The 24,629-nt window shown below is 47.9% G+C and overlaps 9 protein-coding genes across 12 annotated transcripts; 3 read left to right on the forward strand and 6 right to left on the reverse strand.

Moving 5' to 3' along the window:
- The first annotated feature begins 204 nt into the window (after positions 1–204).
- BDCG_05909 (phosphoadenosine phosphosulfate reductase) lies at positions 205–1,878 on the forward strand. Its single transcript, XM_045421617.1, has 2 exons — positions 205–643; positions 767–1,878. The coding sequence occupies exons 1-2, from the start codon at positions 427–429 to the stop codon at positions 1,501–1,503; spliced, it is 954 nt and encodes a 317-aa protein (XP_045277460.1). The 5' UTR covers positions 205–426; the 3' UTR covers positions 1,504–1,878.
- BDCG_05910 (uncharacterized protein) lies at positions 1,797–3,061 on the reverse strand. Its single transcript, XM_045421618.1, has one exon. It carries the CDS (start codon positions 2,742–2,744, stop codon positions 2,463–2,465), a length of 282 nt encoding a protein of 93 aa, XP_045277461.1. The 5' UTR covers positions 2,745–3,061; the 3' UTR covers positions 1,797–2,462.
- A 74-nt stretch (positions 3,062–3,135) lies between these two features.
- BDCG_05911 (uncharacterized protein) lies at positions 3,136–5,113 on the reverse strand. The gene has a single exon (XM_045421619.1). The coding sequence runs from the start codon at positions 4,536–4,538 to the stop codon at positions 3,342–3,344; it is 1,197 nt and encodes a 398-aa protein (XP_045277462.1). The 5' UTR covers positions 4,539–5,113; the 3' UTR covers positions 3,136–3,341.
- An 85-nt stretch (positions 5,114–5,198) lies between these two features.
- BDCG_05912 (GABA permease) lies at positions 5,199–8,408 on the reverse strand. Its single transcript, XM_045421620.1, has 6 exons — positions 7,217–8,408; positions 7,082–7,152; positions 6,876–6,989; positions 6,704–6,786; positions 6,254–6,631; positions 5,199–6,188 (listed from the first exon to the last, which is right to left on the reverse strand). Exons 1-6 carry the CDS (start codon positions 7,478–7,480, stop codon positions 5,401–5,403), a joined length of 1,698 nt encoding a protein of 565 aa, XP_045277463.1. The 5' UTR covers positions 7,481–8,408; the 3' UTR covers positions 5,199–5,400.
- A 427-nt stretch (positions 8,409–8,835) lies between these two features.
- BDCG_05913 lies at positions 8,836–11,879 on the forward strand. 2 transcript variants are annotated; one of them, XM_045421622.1, is made up of 6 exons: positions 8,836–9,256; positions 9,336–10,092; positions 10,172–10,276; positions 10,346–10,570; positions 10,639–10,781; positions 10,883–11,879. In XM_045421622.1, the coding sequence occupies exons 2-6, from the start codon at positions 9,895–9,897 to the stop codon at positions 11,490–11,492; spliced, it is 1,281 nt and encodes a 426-aa protein (XP_045281453.1). In that variant the 5' UTR covers positions 8,836–9,256; positions 9,336–9,894; the 3' UTR covers positions 11,493–11,879. The 2 variants fall into 2 exon arrangements, with proteins under 2 accessions (XP_045281453.1, XP_045281452.1); XM_045421621.1 differs by having other exon boundaries at positions 8,847–10,092.
- Positions 11,880–11,958: 79 nt separating this feature from the next.
- Positions 11,959–14,330, reverse strand: BDCG_05914 (uncharacterized protein). The gene has a single exon (XM_045421623.1). It carries the CDS (start codon positions 14,296–14,298, stop codon positions 12,406–12,408), a length of 1,893 nt encoding a protein of 630 aa, XP_045277464.1. The 5' UTR covers positions 14,299–14,330; the 3' UTR covers positions 11,959–12,405.
- A 121-nt stretch (positions 14,331–14,451) lies between these two features.
- BDCG_05915 lies at positions 14,452–18,870 on the reverse strand. 2 transcript variants are annotated; one of them, XM_045421625.1, is made up of 7 exons: positions 18,807–18,839; positions 18,615–18,706; positions 16,723–18,544; positions 16,426–16,608; positions 16,189–16,334; positions 16,065–16,134; positions 14,572–16,001 (listed from the first exon to the last, which is right to left on the reverse strand). In XM_045421625.1, the coding sequence occupies exons 3-7, from the start codon at positions 16,917–16,919 to the stop codon at positions 14,876–14,878; spliced, it is 1,722 nt and encodes a 573-aa protein (XP_045281454.1). In that variant the 5' UTR covers positions 16,920–18,544; positions 18,615–18,706; positions 18,807–18,839; the 3' UTR covers positions 14,572–14,875. The 2 variants fall into 2 exon arrangements, with proteins under 2 accessions (XP_045277465.1, XP_045281454.1); XM_045421624.1 differs by having other exon boundaries at positions 14,452–16,001; positions 18,615–18,870.
- On the forward strand, positions 17,952–23,097 carry BDCG_05917. Of its 2 annotated transcripts, XM_045421627.1 has the most exons (7): positions 17,952–18,403; positions 18,460–20,464; positions 20,539–20,617; positions 20,689–20,959; positions 21,019–21,522; positions 21,593–21,753; positions 21,826–23,097. In XM_045421627.1, the coding sequence occupies exons 2-7, from the start codon at positions 20,190–20,192 to the stop codon at positions 22,255–22,257; spliced, it is 1,722 nt and encodes a 573-aa protein (XP_045281456.1). In that variant the 5' UTR covers positions 17,952–18,403; positions 18,460–20,189; the 3' UTR covers positions 22,258–23,097. The 2 variants fall into 2 exon arrangements, with proteins under 2 accessions (XP_045281456.1, XP_045281455.1); XM_045421626.1 differs by having other exon boundaries at positions 17,952–20,464.
- On the reverse strand, positions 22,859–24,537 carry BDCG_05918 (zinc-binding oxidoreductase). The gene has a single exon (XM_045421628.1). The coding sequence runs from the start codon at positions 24,033–24,035 to the stop codon at positions 22,890–22,892; it is 1,146 nt and encodes a 381-aa protein (XP_045277466.1). The 5' UTR covers positions 24,036–24,537; the 3' UTR covers positions 22,859–22,889.
- Positions 24,538–24,629: the final 92 nt, after the last annotated feature.

The raw sequence follows: 24,629 nt of genomic DNA on the forward strand, positions 1-24,629 counted from the left end.
GTTAGGAAAAGGTTAGGAAAAGGGGGCAGGCAGGAATGCATCTCGCTGGTTGTTCTCAGTCAGTCCTCCGATTTTCCCTATCTATCAGGAGTAAAAGGGCCCGGGCCTGGGGTTCGCTTTTTTCTCCTCTCTCTCTTTCTCTCTCTTTCTCTCTCTTTCTCTCTCTTTTATTATTATTACTATTATTATTATTATTATCATTATTATTGCTCATCTTGAGCCGTCTTTGTTTTTGATTTCTAAGACGCCATTCTAGCCTGGGTTCCTACCCATCGCACATATCCCTTTTTTGTCAGCAATCCATCCATCCACCTTTTGTCTCCCTCCTCCTTGCATGCTCACATACAACCTTGCTACCTACCCCATTCATTCGAGTATTTAAATATATATACTATCAATTCTTCGCCGCCTGGGTTGGTTGTTGAGATGTGCTTCAATTCCTTAGCTGTACAAGAAAATCAAAGCCGTCCTTCTTACCCTGTCAAAATGCCGTCCAAAATCACTTCCAGCTACCCTTCTGATACAGAAGCCGAGTCTGGATATGTCAGTGCCAGCACCAGTGAAGCCAGCCTACCAGAACTCGTCTTCACCAAACCACACTTGAAATTCCTTAATAAACAGCTTCAATTCCTAGAACCCCAGGGTATGTTCATTCATACGAAGCTAAAACTAGTCAACTTTATATACCTTCCTTCCATATATATATATATATATATATATATATATATACACTCTCTCAATTGATCAAAACTAACAACATCCCCAGATATCCTCCGCTGGTGTATCACAACGTTACCAGGCCTCTATCAAACGACTGCATTCGGCCTAACAGGGCTTGCCACAGTCGACATGATTTCCAAACTCAACATCCCTCTCTCTCAAACGGTCGATCTCATCTTCCTTGATACGCTTCATCACTTCAAAGAGACACTGGCCCTTGTAGACCGTGTCCGCAAACACTACCCTTCAACAAACATCCACATCTACAAGCCACACGGTGCCTCCACTGCTGAGGAATTCTCACAAAAATACGGCCCCAAACTCTGGGAATCGAACGACCAGCTCTACGATTGGTTAGCCAAAGTCGAGCCAGCCCGGCGAGCCTACAACGAGCTGCAAGTCAACGCCGTGCTCACCGGCCGCAGACGCAGCCAGGGCGGCAAACGGGGTGACCTGGATATCATCGAGGTCGATGAGGCTGGTCTGATCAAGATCAACCCGCTGGCGAACTGGTCCTTTGCACAGGTCAAAGAATACATCACGGCAAGTAACGTGCCCTACAATGAGCTGTTGGATAGGGGCTATAAGAGTGTAGGTGACTGGCACTCGACGGAGCCCGTGAAGGATAATGAGGATGAGAGATCCGGGCGGTGGAAGGGCCAGCAGAAGACTGAGTGTGGGATTCACAACCCCCTCTCGAAGTATGCTCAGTTCCTGCGCGATCAGGAACTTAAGAGGCAGGGGGAGGCTATTAGCCAGGCGCTTAAGGTGGAGAGAAATTGAGAGCCCTGCTTCCAACCCTCTTGTTACAATTTTGATTTCTTTTTGATTTTTTTTTTCGTTTTTTTTTTTTTTTCACCTTTCTTTGTCTAGGCTTTTGCATATAACGATACAGGATAATACGGCGCTAATAGGGCGGGGAGGGTCTGTTTCGTTTTGTTTGGAATGCTTTCGATACTATTCCTCTGCTTCTCTTTTCATGAAAGGCATACATACATACATACCCCTTGATATATGCTTGTATATACATAGCAAAATAGAATATTATACTTAAGAGAGGGCTTATCAGTTGGATATATGGCTTCGACGCGCATGAAAGAGAAATTTTACCCGTGCGACTTGAGGTCAATCGCATATTACAACAGGATTAGCACTCGGGGTTAGGCGGGTGATGAATGAGGATATAACCAACTCCCATATGATATAGACGTCGTCCTCCACAGCTTTAATTATGATAGCATAATCAGGCCAACCCACTCGCACTCATATGCTCAATGTATTAACATATGTAATCCCCATCCCATCCTAATAACTAGTTCTCATCTAAACTAGCCTACGCCTATTTAATACACATATCATATACCGTCCCAATTGGTAGATCCGGCATAAAGTACCCCCCCCCCCTCAACCGCCCCGTCTATAACATCAACATCAAACGGGTTCTGCGTAATCACCCCACCCCCCCAACGAACCCTTCATTGACAATGACACTTCCGCCAATAGCACCATGCTCTTCATCTCAACAAGGGTCAACCCGCCCACGCGGCCCAAAACACCAGCACAAATCATCAGCGCTGGATAGATACCCCGATAATCAATGAAGAAACTCGGGGCTGCGAATCTTCTCTGATGGCTTTGCGAAAGCAGCAAAACCCGGCACACCACCATTACCACCACTCCAACCATAACCATAACCATAACCATCCAAATCCCCAAACCGCAGCCTCAACGCGGCCCCCAATTCAGCGCCAACAGCTTGTTCTCCCGCGCAACCCCTCCCCACAGCCCCCATAAGCGAAATGCGTCTCAGCCCGCAACGACCACGCATCAACCCTAACAACCGCACGCCGGGGAACCCGGCCCCGGACTGCGCAAATCGTCATCCCGATGTGTCGGCCGTCATAGTCGATGCCGCCCGGGTGATATTCTTCGTCGTTTCCCCCGCCCAGTGTACCGTACCGGAGGGAGAGCTGCGCATCAGCGATGCGGGTGGTGCCCGGTCCCGTCGAAGAGGACGAGACCATTTTGTGTGGTTGCGTTAAGAGATGGGTGAAGAGGGTGGCTATTTTGGTCCGCTTTTGTGGAAGGGGTTGGGTAGTGGTGGATTTTCAGAGAGAATGCATGTGAGAATGATATTGGGGATAGGAAGAGGAGAAGGAAAGATGCCCAGGCGGCCAGGGGGGGACATAGCGATCATTGTGAGCAGGAAGATTATCATATCAGTCTCTGTGAGCTCGTCGTCTCTTTCTCCGCTCGGTGGTTAGCTCGTTCAGGAGTTAGGGGGATTGTTCAAGAATAATAGGTATTTTGAAGCTGCTCCAAGATCATCGGAGCGAAGGCCCCCGCAATGGGGCCGAAAAATCTGGGGTTGAATGAAGATCTTTTTACCAAAAAAAGAAAAGAAAAGAAAAGAAACGAAAAATATCATAACCGTCATATTGGTCCATACTAGATTAAAGCCTTCTTCTTCGGCTCTTATATATATGTGTGTATGTGCAACCCAAGCAAACTATGTGTCTAAAAGAACAACCATTAAGAAAAAGATATGACACAGGTGAAAAAAAAAGGACATGATCCAAAATAACAATCCTAATCATCATCCAAAATTTCCCCGTCAAGAATCAATAATCCACAAAGCCCCCATCCTTCCCGTCCCTATCCAACATATATCTAAACCTCTCCTTCTCAGCCTTTCCTTTCAGATATGCGGGTACATCCCGGTTCGCCTCGACCCTCTCATAAACCTGACTAGGCCTATTAAACAAATCCTTCCCCGTCCTCACCACCTCGACAATATGCTCCTTGTTCGTAAACTCAGGACGATTATACTCCGTATGCGAGAAACTCACAATCTTAGTCTGCATCTCCTTCACAGTCGCAAAGCACGAGCTACAATGCCATGACGCATTGAATAGGTCTGCCATGGGGCCGAACATATTTTGCACGACCGACCTCCCGCGCCCCATGCGCAGGTCGTCTGGCTTTATCGTCTCTTCATAGCCTTCATAATATGTCGCTTGTGGGTGCGCCCAGTCCGGCCCCTTGTGCAGCCATTGGAAACTGTAGTAGTAGAACCTGCTACGCAAGTTGATACGGCGGGGGAAGCTGCAGGTGCGGAGCAAGGTAACAGTGGCTGGGCGGGGGATCTCGTCGATGTCGGAGATGATAATGACGTCGTCGAGCTGCGGTGCGGCCGCGGGTTTGGCGGCAACGGGATTCTTCGCGCTAGGTTGGCCGAGGGTTGGGAAAACCTGGGTGAAGCCGGAGTCTCGTTGGAATTTCTCGCGGTCGAAAGCCTTGCGTACGTTTTCGCCGTCTCCTTCCACGAGATGGTGGATTATTTTATCGTGGAAGCGGGAGAATTTGGCCCAGATATTTGTGTCAGTGAGGAGGGTGGGCTTTGGGCGGCCGGTGAAGGTTGTGTTGGCTTCGACGATTATGAAGTAGTCGACATGGTCGTTCAGTTCGTTTAGGCGGATTTCGAGCCAGTCAAGTTCGGTGTTGAGGAGAAAGATGTCATAAACTTTTCGAGCCGGAGGCCGGGTGTTCTGATCGCCCTTGCGGCTCTGTTGTCCCCTCTTATAGACTGGCCAGTTGTAGAGGCCGCAGAGCTCGCCGGCTTTCTGCGCTGTTAACCCACTTTGGCCGTTACTGTTCGTCTTTTGGCGAGCGCGGTCGGCTTCCATGTCCTGGAGGGCTTCGCCGACATATTGTTGGGTAGAAGTGGTTATCCATGAGTACAAACCGCCGATGCATAATAAAAATATCGAGACATAGAGAATAAGGGATTTGATCCCCAGACGTGGGCCAAGGATCATTCTTGGGATGCGACGAGGCTGAGTATGTCGGGTTCATCAAGAACGAAGGGGTGAAAGTTTAAGTATTAAGTTTATTTTAGAGCACAGCAACCATGGGGCCGTGGCAGCCGTGACATGAAGAATAACATAAACAGGTGTATGCACAGGGGCGCGGAAAAAAAATGATTTGTAACGAGGTGAAAACTCTTGCTACCAGAGCACAGCAAGCTGAGCTGGAGGCAGCATAGAGTCAGGGGCCGGCGGCTCTGCCACCGAGGATGAACGAGGTGGCATTGGAAGGTTTCCTTGCCGGGTAACTAGTTAGCTGGTCCGTTATTTTCACTTTTTCTGTTTGACCATGCTGGATCAGGCAATGGTGGCAGAAAATCGGCCTGATGGCGTTCCATGTCTCGCTTGACATTGACCCAGAGGATTCGGCCGCTCCGCAAAAAAAGAAAAAAACAATGAGAGAAAAGAAAAGGTAAAGAACAGAGCGACGCGAGCAGTATCAAAGCACACCGGGTGCACCTTGCAAGACGTAAAGTTACGTGTCTATAGCTCTTCTAGTGTCGCTGCTTGGAGCCATCGCGGGAAACGCCCCAGTTCACAAAAAGCTCCCGAAGCCAACACCAATCCCGACCGACGGGGCCCGACGGCTGAGCCTCCACGCGGGTAAATGATCATGAGAGAAAATAAACGAAGAAAAGAAAAGAATGCACTCCACAATGCACCATTGGAATATAATGATTTAAAACTCCTGTTAAATGGAAGTCGGAAATAAAGCACTTATATTAGAAACGGTACATGTATGTACTGTACAATGCGCTGGCCATTTCTTGCAATGGGATCTCAGTCCTGATTGTTGAAATATTTTGGGCTTTTTTCAATGTCTCCCTACGACGGTGGTAACGGGTCCAGTGTAGGTCTTCCTGCCTTGCACAAAGTACATCACAAGACTGATAATAACCACGCCGCTAAATATGACAATGCTCCAATTGAAATTGCTTACAGTAACATGTCGATCTCCAGGCCAGAATGACCAGAAGAGTGCGAACAGAACATACCCGAGGCCAATTCCATTAACAATTGGACCAACGACTGGACCCAAACTCCAGCGCGCGTGGGGTAACAGCTCTGGGCGTGTAAGGCGAAGATAGAGCACACAGCTAATCGAGACGACGTATGTGGCCATGAGAGCAGCAACATTGAGAGATATAATGGCATGGAATGCGGCGCTTGATCCCAGGTTGATGAGCGAGAGAAGTACACTGATAAGGCAGGAAACAAATATCGCGTTGGCCGGGATATGTTTCTTTGGGTGGACAGCGGAAAGCCATTTGGCAAAAGGGAGGCCTTTGTCTCGAGCGAAAGAGAACGTTTGCCGGGATGCAGAGGCATTAAAGGAAACGTTGCTTGCAATAACTAATACAAGAATGACAATGGTGAGTGCGTTAACTCCCTTGGTGGACACAGCGTTGCGGAATACGTAGATGAAGGGAAATGTTGAGGGGTCGTTAAGAGCGTCCTCCACGGATGGAATCGAGAAGATATAGGTGACGATAAATATGATGGCTAGGATTCCATTTGCCATATACCCCCAAGCAATCGCATTGGGTACGTTTCTTCCAGCGTCCTTGACTTCTTCTGCCATGTGTGCAGTTGCATCAACACCTTTGTGGTACAACCAAGTTTTAGCCAAATTCTTCGTTGAGCGGGTTAGTTGAGGGAAAACATACTCAAGCCTCCATATATGGCAGAGAGCTGCCCGACCATAACGCTGACTCCAACACTTGGCCAATCTCCACCGTTTCGGAACTCTGTAAACACTGCTCGAGCGGATTGATGGGGAGCCATGACCCATAAAACAACCACGACGGCAAGAAAACCGAAGATATGGACAACAAGGAGCAAATTCTGGATCATGGGCAGGCCTTGAGCCACCCATATGTTGAAAACGTAAATTAGAGCCACCATCGCAAAGACAAGTAGGGTGCCCCGCCAAGGGGTAGCTTCATAATCCGGTTTGTTGACAGTTAGAAGGCCTTGAATAATATTTCCCGTGAGGAACGATCCAGATGCTGCGCCAGCTTGCCAAGCTAGGACTGATAACCATCCTGAATTAAAGACATTAGTATCAACTGCATCGATATATCGACATCAATAGTTCATCGGGCTTTCTCACTAACCCGTGATGTAACTCAAGAACTTCTGATGTTTCTCTGATGCAAATTCAGAGACCCAATGGTATTGACCTCCAGAGATTGGTGCCCTATCAATTCGAGAAGAATGGATATTAGCATGTCCTTCTCATTATTAGATAAAACAGCGTAACCTCGCCTGGGGCACTTGAAAATTTACATAGAGGCCATTTCTGCAAGAGAGAAAATCACGAAACCAAAACCAATGAAGGTCCAGAGATACGACCAGAATAGCCCAGCGAGGCCGCCATTGATAAGTCCTTCAGTGTTAGATCTTGCAAAGTTTCAAGTGAGATTAGCCCGAATCCTTAAGTATGTAGCCCCCGGTATCTAACTCCTAGAATAGTGAGTGGTTCGTTGGCTCACATCAACATAAACTCCCAGGTAGCTTGCAGGATGAGGGCAAAGCTTAGGGCAGAAAGCGGCCGGTAGTTTCTCTACCTCCCACAAGTCAGCAAACCATATCCGTATCGAGGTACCACTTTCTGCAGGGAAACAGACGATTAATTCCTGTCGTTTGCCCATACGATTCATATCCTTTCGGTCATTTTTAGTATGTCCCCGCCTCACTATTTCCTCCCCCGCGCCATCGTCGAGACTATCTTCGATGTCATCCATGTCATACTGGTCCGGGGTTTCGTACATAGATTCCTGAGGGGAGGAGCCTTTTGCAGAGGCCTGTTGAGTCGCGCCATCTGTGGTGGCGGCCATTGTTGTTGATAACTGATCGAGCAAGGAATATGTCAGGTGTTTCCGAGACCACATGGGCAGTCAGAGAATGAACCGTACGGAACGTATATATGGATCATGTATAATAATCACACTTATGAGAAATTGGCTCTGGGGCTAGGTGGAATAGAAGGGCCGAGGTGGGCAAGGTGAAGGGAATAGAATGAAAATCCAGAATAGAAAAAAAATGTGTGATGCAAGTTGCCTGCAACGACAAGCGACTGTTCCGATCATGAGAAAGGATGATCACTACAATATACACAACCCCCGCAACAGAAAGAGAGAAAGAGAATACGAGAGACGCAAAACCAAGAATAAAAAAAACCCAAAAAGAAAATTAGAATACGAAGAGGGAAAAATAGGAAGAATTTCTAATCCTGCCTCGTTCTGGAAAGTCAACAACAAGGTGATTGTCACCACTCTCTGTGCCGCCAGGTTTCGGATGACCGTGAGAAGATCACAGAGACCTTAACTCCTCAAATTTTCGGAGCGGTGAGTTTGGGACAAAGGACTGCGGCCTTGGTGATAGATGGAGAAGGACTATTTGGATATGCTGTAGGGTATCCCTACAGTCCCACCACATACACAGCAGCAGTGAAACAAAAACTGACATCGAAATATCTCAAGGTTCAGCCGTTGCTCTCGTCTTTGTTTCTTCCCTTATAGACGCCCCGCATGCCACAGACAGGTATGTTTTTAGCATATTCAGACGTACAACGGGTGCCATATGAACAGAACAAGTATATCAGGCGCAATTAAGGAGGACAGAAAAACACATCAGGAAGGATTTATCTTGCTTTCTGTATCACCCGTGGCACCCGACTCGCAGAACGTTTGCCGGGCTCGCACAACGAGCTCGTCATTCTTTTTTGGCCATTATGACGCATCCCGCGGAGACCAAGTCTATATCACAAGTGCTGTAAGTGATAAGAATTTGTTATTCTGTATTTATAGTCGTTTTAGGAGTGATATAAACGTGGATCAAGCTCGTATGAAGCAAGCGCCCACAACCTGAACACACAAACAATGGTTCAAGCTTGGGACATACCAGTCGGAGGGTATACGTGAAATCAACAACATGTGGTTTTATCCTCTATGCCAAAAGGATCAATAATCCTCAGGCACACACTCATTCAGATCTGATATTGTGGTTCAGTCCGTCCAAGGAATTGGCTAGTTCTGCCAAATTCGCCGGCTCGTTTAGGAGGCCCACACAGCCAAGAGACTATTTATTTTAAGAATAAGGTTAAATCAATCAGAAACGCTCGAGTTTAAATCTACTATGTATCAACTCGGTGATTTAAGTTACTAACTATATTTATGTAAATATCTTTAATAAGAGTATGGAGTGAGAAGAGGAGCTTTCTCACATGCTATCTAAACTCTTAGATCAACGATGTTTTTGAACTTGCATATATAACAAGTTGAATCTAAACATGTTCATCATCTGTCTGACACTGTCTCCGCTGCCCGCTAGCTTTGCTAGCCCCTGATGCGAACCAAAAAGAACTCTTTAAAATTTAAAAAGAGCCATATATTCCCCACAACGCTCACCTCATGCAAGTTAAATCCGGCATATCAACGCTTTAGCCGAACGAAAGAATTTTCGGAGCGCCGGCAGGATCTGTCCCGCCCAGGCACTTGGAAGCGAACGCACTTTTTTTTTTTACTCTTATGAACAGACTCACTGCCGCCAAAAAACAAGAGAATATTCCAATTGTTTCACGACTAAATTTGGGTGGTTAATCTGCCAAAAACCAAACTTTTTTGGAAGGCTCTCGGAGAGCGGACAACGAACGCTAAACAACCATGGTAAAATGGCCATTAGTTGTAACTATTTAATTCCCTGAGGGATGAACAGCTTATGTTAATTACAAAGTTTCTCATCAAGTCATCGAAAATCGGAGCTGGGATCAGTGTAGTCGATAAGGGCCATGCATTTTTGACTTTCGTTTTGCACTGCTTCCGCTTGCCAGCCACCCACCCACCGGGAATGATATAGTACACTCACTGGGAGGGTTCTCTTTGGGGTTCCACGAATGATGTGATCACCCGAGATGTCGATTTACAGCCTCATTAGAACGCCATTACAAGATTGGGACCCGGGAGGAGATTGGTTGCGGACGTTGAATGCTCTGCCAATGAACGAAAGCGGGCACTTCCGATGACTCTCGTCGAACCTGTTCTGCAAAAATTAAAACTATCATATTAAGGGTTCATATCCTATCTTTGGTCTCCAGGCAGACTCCATGGGAGCTGTCCTACCTCCAACAGAGTGCACCATGGCTGTACAGCCTTCTCATTCGGAGACTGGGGAGAGTGTCAACTTCTTCTATAAACGGTGATGCTTTTGTTTTAACCCCCCGATACCAATATTCCTTTGATATCACGCATTAGAGCAAATACTGTTTTCTTAGTTTCGGCCACCACTTCTGAGTGTCTGTATTTACATGGCAGCAGCAAAGACATTGCCCCCTGGGATTTCGGAACCTCTGGCGGTAGACACTAGCAACGACCATAGCGGATTTATAGCAATCATTACGGCACTGTTTCTTGGATATGCGCTTGTTTCTTTGGGGATACGTGCATATGTCCGGCATTCTAGACATGTGGTCAAAACGGATGATTATGTTCTCCTGGTAGCAATGGTGAGATTGCCTGTTGCTGCAAATCGGAAGTATCGTGGGTGCGTAACAAAATAGCGCTCCGCTAACATGAGATTTTCAGGTTTTATTTTGTATCCAATCATCGGTTGTGTTCGTTCAGATAGGTAATGGATGGGGCAAATCGAGGGAGCTTCTCACACCACGTCCCCATATTGCACTGCTCAAGGTATGCTGAAGTTCCTATTTGGGCATGTCGATTAAACGAAAGAAGTGCTAAAGGATAATTCAAACATAGGCAACCTACGCTGCGGATATGCTATACGTACTCACCCATTGCGTTTCAAAATGCTCCGCGGCGCTCTTTTACCTTCGGATATCTCCAGGTCGTTCCCATATCTTCATGGCGTGGGGATTGGTTGGCTTGTCAGTGATCTGGGCAGTGATATCTATGATTTTAATATCATTAGGTTGCGACCATTCTCGGCCGTGGACAGATATTAGCTCGAAATGTGCCGGTGTGGTAAGATATGTCATTGCTATGAAAAATTCTGGTGTAGTCATGGGAGCTAAATGCCTTGAATCACACAGTTTCCTCGTTGGCAGTTCATAGGGGCGTTTGATATAATCACCGAGATTGGCATATCATCTGTACCGTTTTTTCTTGTAGCCGGTATTCAAATGCATGCCAGCAGGAAGATCGTTGTTGTCCTGGCATTCAGTTCTCGTCTGCTGTGAGTCGTCCCAGTTCGGTCAATCCGGTAACATCGAGTCTATATAATCACGACATCTTCCAAAAAAAAACCAAATGTTCGCTCTCTAACCCAAACTGCAGCGTCACAATCCCTTCAGCCTTCCACATACACTATGTGAAAAGAATGCTCGACTCCTCCGATTATACTCTGGTGGGCAGCTACGCCACAATAAGCCTGCAGTTAGAATTGAGTTACGGAATCATGGCAAACACGATCCCCTGCCTCAAGCCCTTTATGGCCGCATACGAAGCAACCGGTACACCGTCTTACACAAGCCGCATCCATAGCCACGGTAGAAGTCAAAGTAATAGCGGAAATAGCAAGGGCACTCGGAGTCGCTACATTCGCGACAGCACTTTAGCCCTCTCGACGATCCCATCAGTCAAATTTAACAACCGTCGTGTAAGCAATGCAAGCACAGTGGCCCAGAAAGACGCGCCGCAACCACCACGACCACTGCTACTACAGAAATATTCTTCCAGGAACAAGCAATCGCAAACATCACGAGCGAATGCGATTAGCTACGCTACAAGGTTAGAGCCCGGTAGCCAGGAACTAGCGGGTCCTAGTTTCAGAGATGACGACAGTAAACGGCTAATTATAAAAAAGGATGTTAATTGGAATGTTGAGTGTTCGAAAAGTGCGGAGCGGAAAGTGGATGGCTCTACACCTGGAACCAACGCAACTTGATGACTTAATTTAAACCCATGTCTTATCTGTTTTATTTTATTTTTTCTAGTTGGAAAAGTCTTCGAATTCTGGACATCTTGGCAGATTTAATTTTTCATATCGTAAATGTAGGTAACTTAGGAGTCACGAGGGATGATGAAATCTTTCGCTCGGGGAAGAGGATGGAAATGTTAATTGTTTCTCTAGCGTGGCCTTGAAAAGAATTTATATTTTCGTATAAGCTCAGCAATCATCTCCTTCTTTTAACCGAGATCAAGCAGGTAGAATGCATCTCGAATAACGTCTGGACAACAGCGGATGAAATAAGGCCAAAGCGTTCTCTTAATTAAGCTTAACAGGTCCCACCCAGAACCAATGTTCGATCTCACAACTGCCCCACTTAGTTCCATGGTACGTCCATACGATGAGAGGAGCAGGTTTTTTTTTTTTTTTTTTTTTTTTTTTTCTTTTTCAAACTTGGTCCTTAGCCTCTACCTACGATTTTGGCCACGCTGGGCAATTGGATGGGGCGCAACTGTCAGAAACAAAATTTGTGGGCTATGAACGAACTGCTCACAGTTGCTATTATCTCATAGGGGTAGACTGGCCCATGAGACTTAGTTCGTTTGGGCTAAGTGACTGACTTGAATCCGCAGTTTCTATATACATGCCTTTCGCTCGTCCTTCGAAGAATGTAGTGGAAAGTGAAACCCATGGATCAAGTCATACTTTTCGCGGAAAACAAGGAAGCGGGCTATATAGTTCTGCTGAATAGTGACAGGACATACGAGGAAATAAACCATCCCACGCAAAAATAAACACCCCGAAGTAAGCTAAGTCCGTAAATAATAATACAAACCACAAACCAAGCAGCCCTCCCTCGAAAAGAAAGGGTGAAGAATAAAGGTTACAACTAATCATTTTCATATTCAAATCACCCCACAACCACCGACATCCCATAATCCGCAAATCCCGGATTACCCAAGATATACCTCAACGTCTTCTCTCGCTCCTTAACAATCAATTCCTCAGCCTCCCACCGTCTCCTCTCCATCTCCATCTCCTTCACCTTATTCCTACCTAGCCCAGACCACCACAACCACGACCCCTTACCAGCCCTATCCATGCTCTCCAACTCCTCATTTTCCGCTTTGACAACTAACCGACGCACCATCTGCTTCCAATTATCTAGACCTGCCTTGACACACTCCCGGCAACGCTGGTGTGCGTCGGAATGGTTCATGGACAAGCTGTGGCTGCTGCTGCCGGTGTTGTTTGGTGACATGACGGCAGAGGTGGGATGGGAACTTTCTTCCTCATCACCATTGAGTTGGAGGATGGTGGCTTCGGCTAGGTCTACAGCATCACGGGTCCATGCTAGGCCACGCTCTTGCGACGAGGAGGCAAAGATTATCTCGCCAATGTATACCATCAGGCCTGCTTCTTCGCAGGTGGTGTAGAGGGAGCGCACTGCGCGCTCGTTGCCGGTTCGGGTTGGGAGCGGGTATTCAGGAGGTGTGAGGAAGGAGAGGATAGATTTGGAAATACGGGTAAGGGAAGAGTCGTTCTTCGACTTCGACTCATTTGGTGGAGGAGAAATTGCCTGGGATCTTGCTGTAGAGTCCTCATCTTCTTGAGGAAGGGATCGACGAGCCCTCAAGACAGACACGAAAATAGATAATGCTGTCGATAAATCACCCAAACGCACCTGGTGTACGCCAAGGGCGGTCGATGCCCGTAACAAGTTCTCCGTCACATATGCATCCCCTCGCTCTTTCAAAATACCGGTGTTCTGATCCACAACATTCTTTGGATCTACGTCCCCTGGTAGTCCTGAAGTAGCAATATCCATCGCCCAACTATACACATCTCCCGCAGTCTCCTTCAAACCCTTGAAATCTAACCAATCAGCATAAGCCAGCGCAGCATCAAGTTTCTGATGCGTCTCAAATCCCTTCGTCGTCAGGATCTTCATATAAAACACCTCAGGGCTCTCATAGGCCGGCACACAGTTCTCCTCCTTGAGCATCTTCTTCGTCCCCGGAAGAAGCTGCGGCATCGCATTCGACGGACCAAGTACACACTCCGCAGGGCCAACAATCTGCTGCTCCGTATCCTCCACCCATCCATCCAATTTCTCCGCAGCCTCTCCAGCGCCCATGAGCGCCTGGAAATATCCAATCTTCCACGCCTCACTCATATCCGAAATATCATACCCCGCCTTCCCGACGCCCTCAATCAGTAAACCCCCTTCCTCCTGCTCCTTCAGCCCCTTCCCATCAATCTCCGGATCCTCCAATCTCGCCAGTAAATCCACATAGAAGTTCCCCACGCTCGCCCAGCTTGTTTGTAATTTATGAAATAGCTCCGGGTGCGCTCTAGCCCGCGCTGTACGCAGTTTCCAACGACTCCTAAACGTCCATTCCGGCGGTGTGGGGAATAGTTTCTCGTAATTCTCTTGTGAGAAACCCACTCGGATCACGAAGAGGAGTACTATGGCTGCATATATGCTCAGGCCGATTTTTAAGCCTCGGTATATCCTCTGGTAGTAGGCTTTGCGCTCTGTGCTGATTAGACGGGGGATCTGGAGGCGCAGTAAGGCGGCATTCAAGAGGCCATTGGTAGTTGCTGGGGTGGGCCGGGCGGCGGAAGGGGAGTGAAGGAAGGGGAGCTGCGGTCTGTGTCGAGCGGAAGGGGGGGTGATTATGAGTTTGGGCCCGTTGATGGTAAAAAAGCGGGGTTTCGTGGGTCGGGTATAGTATATCGGTGGCCGTAATGGCCGAAGGAGACTTGGTATTCGTCGTGTGAGAAGCTGTGGAGGCAGCATAGTGAAGCAATGCAGGATGTGAGAGGATTGGGTCTTCTTCGGAGTGAGGATTTGAGCCGGAGGTTTGAAGGAGGGTTTGACGGCAATGTTTGTCCTGTTTGCATCAGAGCTTTGAATCGGTTTTCAGCCCTATCCAGACCGAACGAGACACGGATTGGAAGAAAACATACTGAGTAGAAGTCTGTTAAAATTATTTATTAACTGCTTATGAATTTGCAACTACGCAGCATGACTCTTCCGATCTTCAGTGATGCCGTAACATCAGGAAGTCCAGGACAGGCTTCAATCTATCTTGCAAGATGCCCAAGGTATTTATGACATCTATGTATTCCGGATATCTAAGCCAAAAGGATGAAAGGTAGATAAAACCTCTCAAAAATCTTATGCAAAAGGTCACTAAACCAGCCGTGGTGGTGATCGAAGTTCTATATTATATCATCCCAAGAATAAATCCTTCCTCCTTCCAACTTTTTGTCGTATTTTATATCCTGCTGTGTGACATGAAGCGGAGAAAAGAAAAATAGAAGGTAGGAACCAAGAAACATAAAAGTTATTCTAAAATTTTCCAAAAGAAATTCTAAGATCTATCCAAAAATCCCTGACTCTCAAGCATAAGAATAATTTCATGAACAATAGACCTTACAGTTTGCTTCTCAACGTTAACTGTGAGGTCTGCGGCCCTGGGGGCCTCATAGGGGTCATCCACGCCGGTAAACCCCTTAATCTCCCCCCGTCTCGCCTTTGCATAGATACCCCGCTTATCAGTCTTCTCAGCGTACTCTAATGGCGTTGCGACGTGGACGAGGAAAAAGCTTCCGACAGCCGAAATGGTATCGCGAGCTGCTTCTCTGCTGAACTCATGCGGGGCGATCGGAGCAGCGATGACGGCGGCACCGGCCTTGGTGAGCTCAGCAGCGACGAAGGCGATGCGCTGGATGTTCTTGTGGCGGTCCTCGCGGGAGAAGCCAAGTTCTGAGGAAAGCTCGTGGCGCACTGTGTCGCCGAGGAGGAGGGAGACGGGGCGGCCACCCTGTTGATTTAGTGTAACTTGTAGGGCACGGGCAATAGCGTCCTTGCCGCTGTTTTGATAGCCGGTGAGGAAAATGGTGAAACCTTGCGTCGATCGGGGAGGATTAGATTCGCGTAGTACTCTGACCACTTCTGGGTATGAGAACCACTCGGGGATATGGCCGCCGGTGCGGAGGCGTTTTCGAAGCTCTGTTCCGCTAATGTCCAGAGTTTTGGTACCTGCGGGAACTTCGTCGACGGGTTTATACTCGTCCGTATCTGGGAGATAGGTGACCTGCTGGAATTCAACGACGTCGATTCCAAGCTCATCTTTGTATTTCTCAACGGCATGCTGGGCATCATAAGGGCCATAAAATTCGACACCCTTGGAATTCTTTCCGGGGCCTGCATGGTCTCGTCCGACGATGAAATGTGTGGCTCCGTGATTTTTACGGATAATTGCGTGCCAGATTGCTTCACGAGGACCGCCCATCCGCATAGCCAAGGGGAGAAGCCCGAGGACAGCCATTCCGTTGGGATATCTGGGCAAAATAGCCTCGTACACACGCACACGGGTAAAGTGATCGATGTCACCTGGCTTGGTGAGGCCAACTACTGGGTGAATTAGGACGTTGGCATGCCGAGCACGGGCAGCTCGGACTGTTAATTCGCGGTGGGCTCTGTGCATAGGATTTCTATTTTTTTTTTTCCGTTAGATTGAGAGCGTCCTAGCCAAAAGATAGTCATGAGGTGCTTACCTTGTTTGGAACGCAACAACTCTCGTCCAGCCAAGCTTGTCAAAATGAGATCGCAATTCGGCGGGTGTGACTGCATATACGTTAGTACGATAACCTATGGCATACTTCAGCAAGGTTTACCCACATCGCAGAGCTACATAATCATAGTGGTTGAGCTTATTCACAGCTTCAACTTTTCCACCAACATAAAACTCCTCGACCTTGCTAAAAAGATACTTAATCGCAGGATGTTCTTCGTCACCGCCAAAAACATCCCTTGCTTCCTTCTGTCTATATTTATCAGGAAGAAACACCATGTCAGCAATCTCAAGATAATATGAAGAAACTGAGTGCAAGAAGTTCATATGAAGTAAAAACATACTTGTCTGGCTTATAAACATCTTCTACAGTCAGGATCGCCAAGTTGCGGTCATCTCTGAAATCCCGGAGAGTAACACGAGCTCCTGGCTTCACACCAAGATCTTGGATATCCTTGCTGGATATATCAAGGGTGATGGGGATACTGAAAACATTGCCGTCTGCGAGTCGAACATCGGTGACGACGCTGTTAAGGTAAGAGGTAAATATGTTAGCACGCTTTATAGGTCTTTTTAGGGCTAATGGCTAGAAGATCAATCCGCCGATGCGACGTAAAATATATGCATTGTACTGTACTTACCCATTGTAATCTTTCTCGTTCATGAAACCTTCAAGGGGGCTGAAGCCGCCGTTCATAATCAACTCCAAATCGCAGAGTTGTCTTTCATTAAGAACAATGGCAGGCAGGGTCTCAGCCTCAGCCTCCAGCTCATCATGTCGTGGCGCATCTCTTGCGAGCAAATCCTTTAGGACCCCGCCATGAGGTTTGTTAGCCATTAATGCTGTTTTTCAACGGCTGCGGGCTTGAGCTCTGAGCAATCTATCTGTAATGAAGTGGAGAATGGGGTTCCAAGATGCGACAAAGCAATCAAGAACACAGCAAACAAAGCTAGAGGATGCAAGCCGGTGAAGGAGCAGGGAGGAATTGAAACAGTTTATAGCTACAAAAAGAGAGGGGGAGAGAGAGACGGAGAGAGAGAAAGGAAGAGAAAGAGAAGGTGGAAAAAAAAAAAAAAGCAAGGTTTAAAACAGACAGACTCCCGGCTTGCGACGATGATCTAATCCGCCTTGACAATTACTCCTGGCTAAAGCAACATGGGATAACCACGGATTGTCGTCGTGGAGATAAAAAAAGATTTGTGGTTTTTTTTGTCTTTTTTGTTAGTTTTGTTTCCTGGTCAAGACAGACAAGACTCGATAATCGGGTTTGAAGAACCCAAAAACGAGCTCAGGAAGCAGCAACCATTGGCTCATCCGCGTTACTCCGTCCCAAGTACCAGCCATGGCCCGTCCGTCGCAAGTTACAGCGGGGCAGCTCATGCAGGGTACATGGATGTGCGGTACCATGTCGTAATTCGGCCTCAAAAGGGGGGGAAGAAGCCCTACGCAGTATGGTATGACGCGCTGGGGGTTTAGCCTGGGCATAAAAGGAATAAGCTGCTTAGTCATGCTTGTGACAGGGGGCAGGGGGGCTGCATAAAACGTCACTTCAACCAATCAGCTGTCTTAGACTGAAGCATAATCTTATTCAGCAATCTTGGATTCGCCATCATCCCTGCAAACGCCGTCAACCTACCCTGAAATTGCGTGATCTGTGATCTACTGCAACGCCAAGAGACAATTTTCTTCCAACTTGATCCAACGGCAAATGTCACAATTTTTTGTTGTTAATAAATGCGACTGCTGCCTTATTATTAGTATATAGGGCATCGCCACTAGCGTTGTTGATGTATGTACAGTACCTAGGTAATATTATTATTAATAAATAATAATAATTAAGTAAGTACTTCATGCTGGTTCGGCATCCGCCTCTCGCGTCGTTGCCAGGTACTGGAAACCGATCTCAAAATTAAACCCGGACCATGACCAATCGATGACGATTGCACCTTTTTTTCGTTTCTCTGCGATGTTATTATTATTAGTCTTCACGCAAGCCTCACCAACGGCTGGTTATGTGATCTATGGCTCAATGGGCTAAAAAAAAACCTCATCCACAGCCATCTCCAGGTCGAAGAGCTGTTTTCCGGCAGCTAACCAAACAATGCAATTGTCTCCATAAACAAAGCTTGATCATGCTCTTTGATGCATGTACCATGTCACGTCACCAAGGGAGCAATACCAGCGCGTGAGAAGTTCGGAGATGATCGACTTGCAAACGCCTTCGGGCAGCATCTGGTTTTTCAATCTTCTTCGCGCTTCTAGTGTCTAGCGTCCAACGTCCCCTTCGTTAAATTGGCACCGACCCGACCGATGAATTCATTGTATAGCATTCATTCTATCCCATGGTTTGGCATTGTTTGACTCATCAGATATTCAGATTCCATTTCTTTTCCCGGGGTACGATCACATGGGCTATGGATAGATACGCGATGATGCTCGACCCTTGAGCACGAAGACGATCCCTATATGCCTGATCAATACTGCCTGAAACAACATATTTCTTTCATGTGTGGAGTAGAACTTATAACTCACATAGGCCATCATTTCTAAAATAATCATTTCAATATGAGCTCTTTCTTTTGACAGCCAAGTCGCAAATACAGTGCAGTGCATACGTACTGCGTCTGTACCAAGCGCAGCAACGACCAGTCATTTAACCAATTAGTAGTAGTCTTAGTGAGATCAAGACTGGTTTCATACCAGGACACAAACAGCATTCCTTACCGGCAATTCTCATTCAATGAAATTTAATGTCTTCATCGGATAGTTGTTGTGTCCGTCCGTCGATTTGCCATGCCAAATGTCGTTAAGCCAACCGCGGATTATCGTTGTTCCGGAGAATAGCCCAACTTCAATGCTCCAGCAGTTCGTTCTCCAATAACGTATTCAATGTGGACCACCACGTTCTCTCGTACGGCGTCTGAATGACGGACCTTTAAGCTCGGCCTCTCAATGGATGGGGTGCAATTTACATGATGCGCCGGCTGGCTGGCTTCAGTTGCCTCATTGGATTTTATATAGGATTCAGGTGTGGAGGCCAAGATGGTTGCTTTGATTGACTAAATGCATATCGTGATGGTGGTTCAGACCATCCTGGCATGTGCAAACCAGGAAGAACAACACCGTTCAGGAATCACGCTCCGTATATGCTATTTGGGTGTGGCACTTGACATTCCCGAGTGCGTTGGTTGTGCCTAGAATAAGGCATTATGCCACATTATTCCTCTTCTTTGGGAAGGCAGGTATTGTCGTCGCCAGCAATCTGAATTTTTTTTTTTTTTTTAAACCACATTGTGCCTTAGGGCATTTGGGCAACTGAGCAGTGAACAGGCAGGCAGCTCGATGAGTAAATCCTCCACAGATAGATCTAGTGGGCCATGGTTTCTTTCTGAGCTTCTGGGAGCAGCCAGCTGCTCTACTATTGAGCGCTTGCTTGGTTTGAAGGTGAACCCCCGTCCTAGGAGCGACCTCCGTTCATAGCGCTCTCTTCTATGCATCTCAGGCCAGAAACTCGAGTGGGCGCTCTCCATGCACTGCCGTGCAAACTGCCAACGAAGACGAAGGCAATGGCGGCGTCAGTTACCGGCCACCGTGATCATAGGCGGCAGGTCCATAGCTATGGCGCAAGGGACCCAACGCCCTGTTGCCTCCAGAAATAGCAACCATGGACTGACGTGGACTTCCCCGTTGATACCGCTTCTTTCAAGTCCACGATCGCTGTCATTCCGAAATCTCCTTTATTGAAGATTATCGCTTCTTCTGCTCTGCTCCAGGAGTAAGCAAGTTCGGGTTTAGAGAGTGCTCTCCGGCCCACTCTCCGGTCCATTATTCACTCCAGTATGGGTCCAGTATGGCTTATAAATGTGACCAAGAGCTGAACAAAAGGTGTTATACCGGAAACCCAATGCTGCAGCTGAGTCTAGGTTGAGATCGGATTTCGGAATCATATACCGACGCTCTACATTATAGATGTAAGCATTTATCAGCAAAAATGGAATGCCATTCTTTTATATATTTTTGTCATGATCCGGTGACTATTGCGGTATCATTCTAGTTGCACCACAAGTTCTTCAGCCACAGCACTTGGACAAAAGTCACGTCTTGAAAATGGCGGAGACAAGTTCTCACATTTTGGATGGGCCTCCAATAAGCTCATCCAAGTCTTGGCAGGATAGCTCAGTGCAGAAGAACGATGGCACCGAGAAAAGCATCTCTAGCGATGATGCAGAGCTCAAGTACGAGTATCCCCACAAATTCGCCCTCACACTTATCCTCACATCAGTTACACTGACCTATTTTCTATTCTTCCTTGATCTTGCCGTCATCTCCACGGCCACTCCAGCCATAACCTCCGACTTTGACTCACTAGTGGACGTCGGTTGGTAAGTACATATGTACACGTTGAGCTCGTCACCGCAGCTATCTATCTCTACGAGGAGCTGACTATCCTGCCTAGGTATGGCGGCGCTTACCAGCTTGGAAGCGCAGCGTTCCAGCCGTTGAGCGGCAAGATTTATAGCCAGTTTCCCATAAAGGTATGCGTTTGTCTACGGCCAATTCCTCGCGCACGTGCACTGAACCAAATTCTAACAAGATAATCGTGTAGTGGACTTTCCTTGCGTTCTTTTTTGTCTTCGAGGTTGGCTCTGCCATATGTGCAGCGGCTCAGTCATCACCCACGTTCATCATTGGCCGCGCTATTGCAGGTGTAGGGTCTGCTGGAGTGGCCAACGGCGCTTTGACAACCATTTCTGCCGTCCTCCCGACAAGGAAACAAGCTCTTTTCATGGGGGTCAACATGGGCATGGGCCAGCTGGGCCTTGCAACGGGGCCAATCATCGGAGGGGCTCTTACCACGAATGTGTCGTGGCGGTGGTGTGCGTTGCCTAATCTCCTGCTTTGAAGCTCACCCCATGCTGACCTTTTACTGTGTCAGGCTTTTATATAAACCTTCCCTTAGGTGTTATTGTCGGCGGATTCCTTCTTTTTAACACGATTCCCGAACGGAAACAGAAAAGCGCTCCCCGAGAGATTCTTAGCACCGCCATCAAGTCGTTAGACCTCCCGGGATTTATGCTCATTTGTCCCGCGGTCGTGATGTTTCTCTTGGGCCTCCAGTTTGGTGGGAATCGACATCCCTGGAACAGCTCAGTTGTGATTGGCTTGCTAGTTGGCGGCGCCGTCACTTTCGGCCTCTTTGTGCTCTGGGAGCGTCGGCAGGGAGACGAGGCCATGGTCCCGTTTGCTATGCTCAAACACAAAGTCATTTGGTCGGCTGCGATGACGATGTTCTTCACCCTGTCCAGCGTTTTAGTGGCTGATTTCTATATCGCAATCTACTTTCAGGCGATTCTCAATGACTCGCCATTCATGAGCGGGGTGCACATGCTCCCAATCACTCTCGGTTTGGTCCTATTTACCCTCATCTCAGGCGTTCTGAGTAGGTATTTCCGCTCGTGGTTCCTTCACTCATTTTCTATTACTCACTGACTAACGTCGATATTTCAAAGTCTCCGTTATGGGCTACTATCTTCCATTTCTTCTTGCGGGAGGTGCGATATCAGCTATTGGTTATGGCCTCTTGTCAACACTTAGTCCCACGACCCCAGCTGCAAAGTGGATTTGGTACCAAATTCTCTACGGCGTTGCAAGTGGTTGCACGACAACAGCTGTAAGTTTCAATAGTCTCTGGTAAATTAAATGTGTCCGGCGTCCGCTAATTCGCGTCTTCCAACCTCGCTAGCCCTACATCGCTATACAAAATCTCGTGCCCGCAGAGCAGATCTCCCAAGCCATGGCTATTATCATCTTTTGGCAAAGCATCGGCGCTTCCACCTCTCTGATCGCAGCAAACGCCATTTTCAGCAACAGCCTTCGTCAACAACTCCAGCAGCGCGTTGCACAAGTCGGCCGTGCGCCAGATGTCATAGTCGCGGCTGGGGTCCGCTCCATCCGTGACCTGGTGTCTGGCTCCCAGCTAACTGCTGTGCTCGCAGCGTATGCTAAAAGCGTCGACCGCGTCATGTACCTTGGTATTGCTGTTAGTATTGCCGTTATAGTGTTTTCTCCGGGACTGGGGTGGAAGGATATTCGCAAGGTCAAGGACCTCCAAGCTATTATTAGCAGCGAGACTTCTGGTGGTGATAAGCAAGAGCCGGCAGGAGACGATAAGTAGGATAATTGGCCAACAAGGGATCATAGCATTGCTGCAGTCATTCCTTTTCACATAGCCTCCGACTGCTGGGGTCGTATCGCTAACGTCCCTAGTATGTTACTTTCGGTAACATCGATTTCCGTCCCGGCGTCCCCAAGATCAGTTTTACTGTCCTTGTAATTTATTGGGAAATTGACCCTATTCAGGAAATGAAGTTGGTTGGATAATTCATAGAACCTTTTAATATTATCGTTTTGGTCAATTATTGTCACTCAGTCGCTACTTGTTGGATGTTGAATGGGCGATAAAATTCGCCTGGCAGAGAACAGAATTACTGACATGATGAGTCGGTTCATTGGTTATTCTCCCAACAACCTCACGCAAGGTGGCTCCCCTTATGAAGGTCAACCAACATGTGCAATTCCGGCTCGCTCTCCACGTCCTTGCACGCACTTTAACAGACACATTAAATTGGAGAATTTTGGTCGTGGGACCAGTGACTGCAACAAAATATGTACAGAGCTATCCGGAAAAAGAAGCGGGGAAATAAGGGTATATTGCATAACTACAAAAATTCGAAATCCCTTGTCCTCCCCTAAAATTAATAAAACCCTATTTCTAGTTTCCAACCTCGATTCCAATGTCCCTTCCAACTACAGAGTCACAACAAGCTTCTTTCTTGACACACCCTTTCGTTGGAGATCCAGGGCCTCTTGAATCTTATCTAGCCCCTGGCCCACAACGTGCGGGGGAGGGGCGGGCACAAACTGGTGGCTCTCAAGCGCCTGCGGCAGGAAGTCCATATAGAGTCGCGACACGACGCTGGTAGGCTCAATAAGGTCATTGACCAGAATGAATTTAGCTTCGACCCCTATCCTGATGCGCGTCCCACTCGACTTGATCGCAGTGCCCATCATGCCCATGAGGTACGTGCCCTTGCTAACAAAAGTCGTAAGTTTGTCAGCAGGTATGATGGCGCCGGCCACGGCGATGAACTTTCTAGTCAGTTTGGGATCATGCTTCCTCATAACGGCGGTGCATGCCTCGACGGCACCGTGGCCGATGGTGAAGGCGCCAACTAACTCGCGGCCCCTGAGGGCGGTGAGGAGGTCGTTGACTAATGCTTTGCTTTTGTAGTCAAAGACCTGAGTGGCGCCCAAGCTCTTGACATAGTCGAAGTTCTTGGGAGATGATGTCGACAGAACTTGGTAGCCAGCGGATATGGCAAGCTGAATGGCGTTACTCCCAACGCTCGACGCGCCACCGGTGATGATAACAGTGCGAAGCTTGCCTGACATGCCCATAACACTAGTCGGTGCCGGGATCCTAGGCATGTCGAGTCCTAGGTAGTTCTGGCTGAAGAGTCTGAAGGCCGCAGTTCCAAAAGCCAGCCCCAAAACACAAGCCTGTTTGTCGGTGATATGGGAGGTGGTTGGCGCTATCATGTGCTGCCGCATCACCGTGTAGAGCTGGAAGCCTCCCTCAGCCGGCCTGTTGACCTGCTTGGCTATGGCCGTCGCGCTTCCGAGAACTCGATCGCCCACACGGAGACGATCCACATCGGGCCCAACCTCGACCACTTCACCGGCAACGTCGGTGCCAAATATGAAAGGGTATTTGATATAGCCAGCCAGTGCTGGACCTATAAATTGTAACACCCAGTCGAAAGGATTAATGGCCACGGCGGTATTCTTGACGACCACCTGGCCCGGGCCTGCAGGTGTATACGGTGCATCGCCGACTTTGAACGGCCGTGCCTTTTTGGCGGGAATCCAGGCCGCCTGATTCCTTGGAGCCATTGCTGCGGAAGAGAGGAGAGTGTGATGTGCCAACGGGAGACGCCAGAATAGTTGCGCAATTGTTTAGGCTTAAAGGACGGCTCGAGATGGGTATAGGCTATACCCTAAGCAAGAATGGAAAGTCGCTGCAGAACTAAAACCGCTGCAGACATGAGCGGGGTTATATGTATGGACCTGATGTTTATGCCAGCTCAGGAGCTTAATGCTCTCAGCAGGGACATGTAGAGATAGCCTTGCGCGGCAACCACGCCTCCGGCCTGTTGGCACCGCAATGCCACAGGGTCGGATTCCGGTTGCGGCATTCCGCCATCTAGGATTTGTTTCCTAGGGTGTATTAGACGGTGCGAATGCGTCGCTGGATCCTGGGCTCGATCCAGGGGATCTGGAGTCGTTATGGTTCAACTTTTACAAAGAAAGGAGGTGCTTTCACAGGGGCAATGTTTCCATGCATCTAATAGATTCTAAGCCGTCCAAGGCCTCAGGAGATGGTATTCTCCCTCTGTTAATTTGGTATGATACATTTAGTCGTTCCCTTGTAGGATCAACAATTTCGATTACCAAGTTTCTTGTCCAAATTTTTAAGCTGCGAGTATG

The sequence above is a fragment of the Blastomyces dermatitidis genome (assembly GCF_000003525.1).
Source record: "Blastomyces dermatitidis ER-3 genomic scaffold supercont1.6, whole genome shotgun sequence".
NCBI classification, from domain to species: Eukaryota; Fungi; Ascomycota; class Eurotiomycetes; order Onygenales; family Ajellomycetaceae; genus Blastomyces; species Blastomyces dermatitidis.

Bases quoted from the DNA above. Each gene is read 5' to 3' on its own strand.
- BDCG_05909 (XM_045421617.1), top strand. From the start codon at position 427: ATGTGCTTCAATTCCTTAGCTGTACAAGAAAATCAAAGCCGTCCTTCT. The intron at 644-766 runs GTATGTTCATTC...CAACATCCCCAG, and splicing joins TCAATTCCTAGAACCCCAGG to ATATCCTCCGCTGGTGTATC.
- BDCG_05910 (XM_045421618.1), bottom strand. From the start codon at position 2,744: ATGGTCTCGTCCTCTTCGACGGGACCGGGCACCACCCGCATCGCTGAT.
- BDCG_05911 (XM_045421619.1), bottom strand. From the start codon at position 4,538: ATGATCCTTGGCCCACGTCTGGGGATCAAATCCCTTATTCTCTATGTC.
- BDCG_05912 (XM_045421620.1), bottom strand. From the start codon at position 7,480: ATGTGGTCTCGGAAACACCTGACATATTCCTTGCTCGATCAGTTATCA. The intron at 6,990-7,081 runs GTGAGCCAACGA...AAACTTTGCAAG, and splicing joins ACCTGGGAGTTTATGTTGAT to ATCTAACACTGAAGGACTTA. The intron at 6,189-6,253 runs GTATGTTTTCCC...TGTACCACAAAG, and splicing joins TGCCATATATGGAGGCTTGA to GTGTTGATGCAACTGCACAC.
- BDCG_05913 (XM_045421622.1), top strand. From the start codon at position 9,895: ATGGCAGCAGCAAAGACATTGCCCCCTGGGATTTCGGAACCTCTGGCG. The intron at 10,093-10,171 runs GTGAGATTGCCT...TGAGATTTTCAG, and splicing joins ATGTTCTCCTGGTAGCAATG to GTTTTATTTTGTATCCAATC. The intron at 10,571-10,638 runs GTAAGATATGTC...TGAATCACACAG, and splicing joins GCTCGAAATGTGCCGGTGTG to TTTCCTCGTTGGCAGTTCAT.
- BDCG_05914 (XM_045421623.1), bottom strand. From the start codon at position 14,298: ATGCTGCCTCCACAGCTTCTCACACGACGAATACCAAGTCTCCTTCGG.
- BDCG_05915 (XM_045421624.1), bottom strand. From the start codon at position 16,919: ATGGCTAACAAACCTCATGGCGGGGTCCTAAAGGATTTGCTCGCAAGA. The intron at 16,609-16,722 runs GTAAGTACAGTA...TTACCTTAACAG, and splicing joins AACGAGAAAGATTACAATGG to CGTCGTCACCGATGTTCGAC. The intron at 16,135-16,188 runs GTGGGTAAACCT...ACGTATATGCAG, and splicing joins TGATTATGTAGCTCTGCGAT to TCACACCCGCCGAATTGCGA.
- BDCG_05917 (XM_045421626.1), top strand. From the start codon at position 20,190: ATGGCGGAGACAAGTTCTCACATTTTGGATGGGCCTCCAATAAGCTCA. The intron at 20,618-20,688 runs GTATGCGTTTGT...ATAATCGTGTAG, and splicing joins ATAGCCAGTTTCCCATAAAG to TGGACTTTCCTTGCGTTCTT. The intron at 20,960-21,018 runs GTGCGTTGCCTA...TTACTGTGTCAG, and splicing joins GAATGTGTCGTGGCGGTGGT to GCTTTTATATAAACCTTCCC.
- BDCG_05918 (XM_045421628.1), bottom strand. From the start codon at position 24,035: ATGGCTCCAAGGAATCAGGCGGCCTGGATTCCCGCCAAAAAGGCACGG.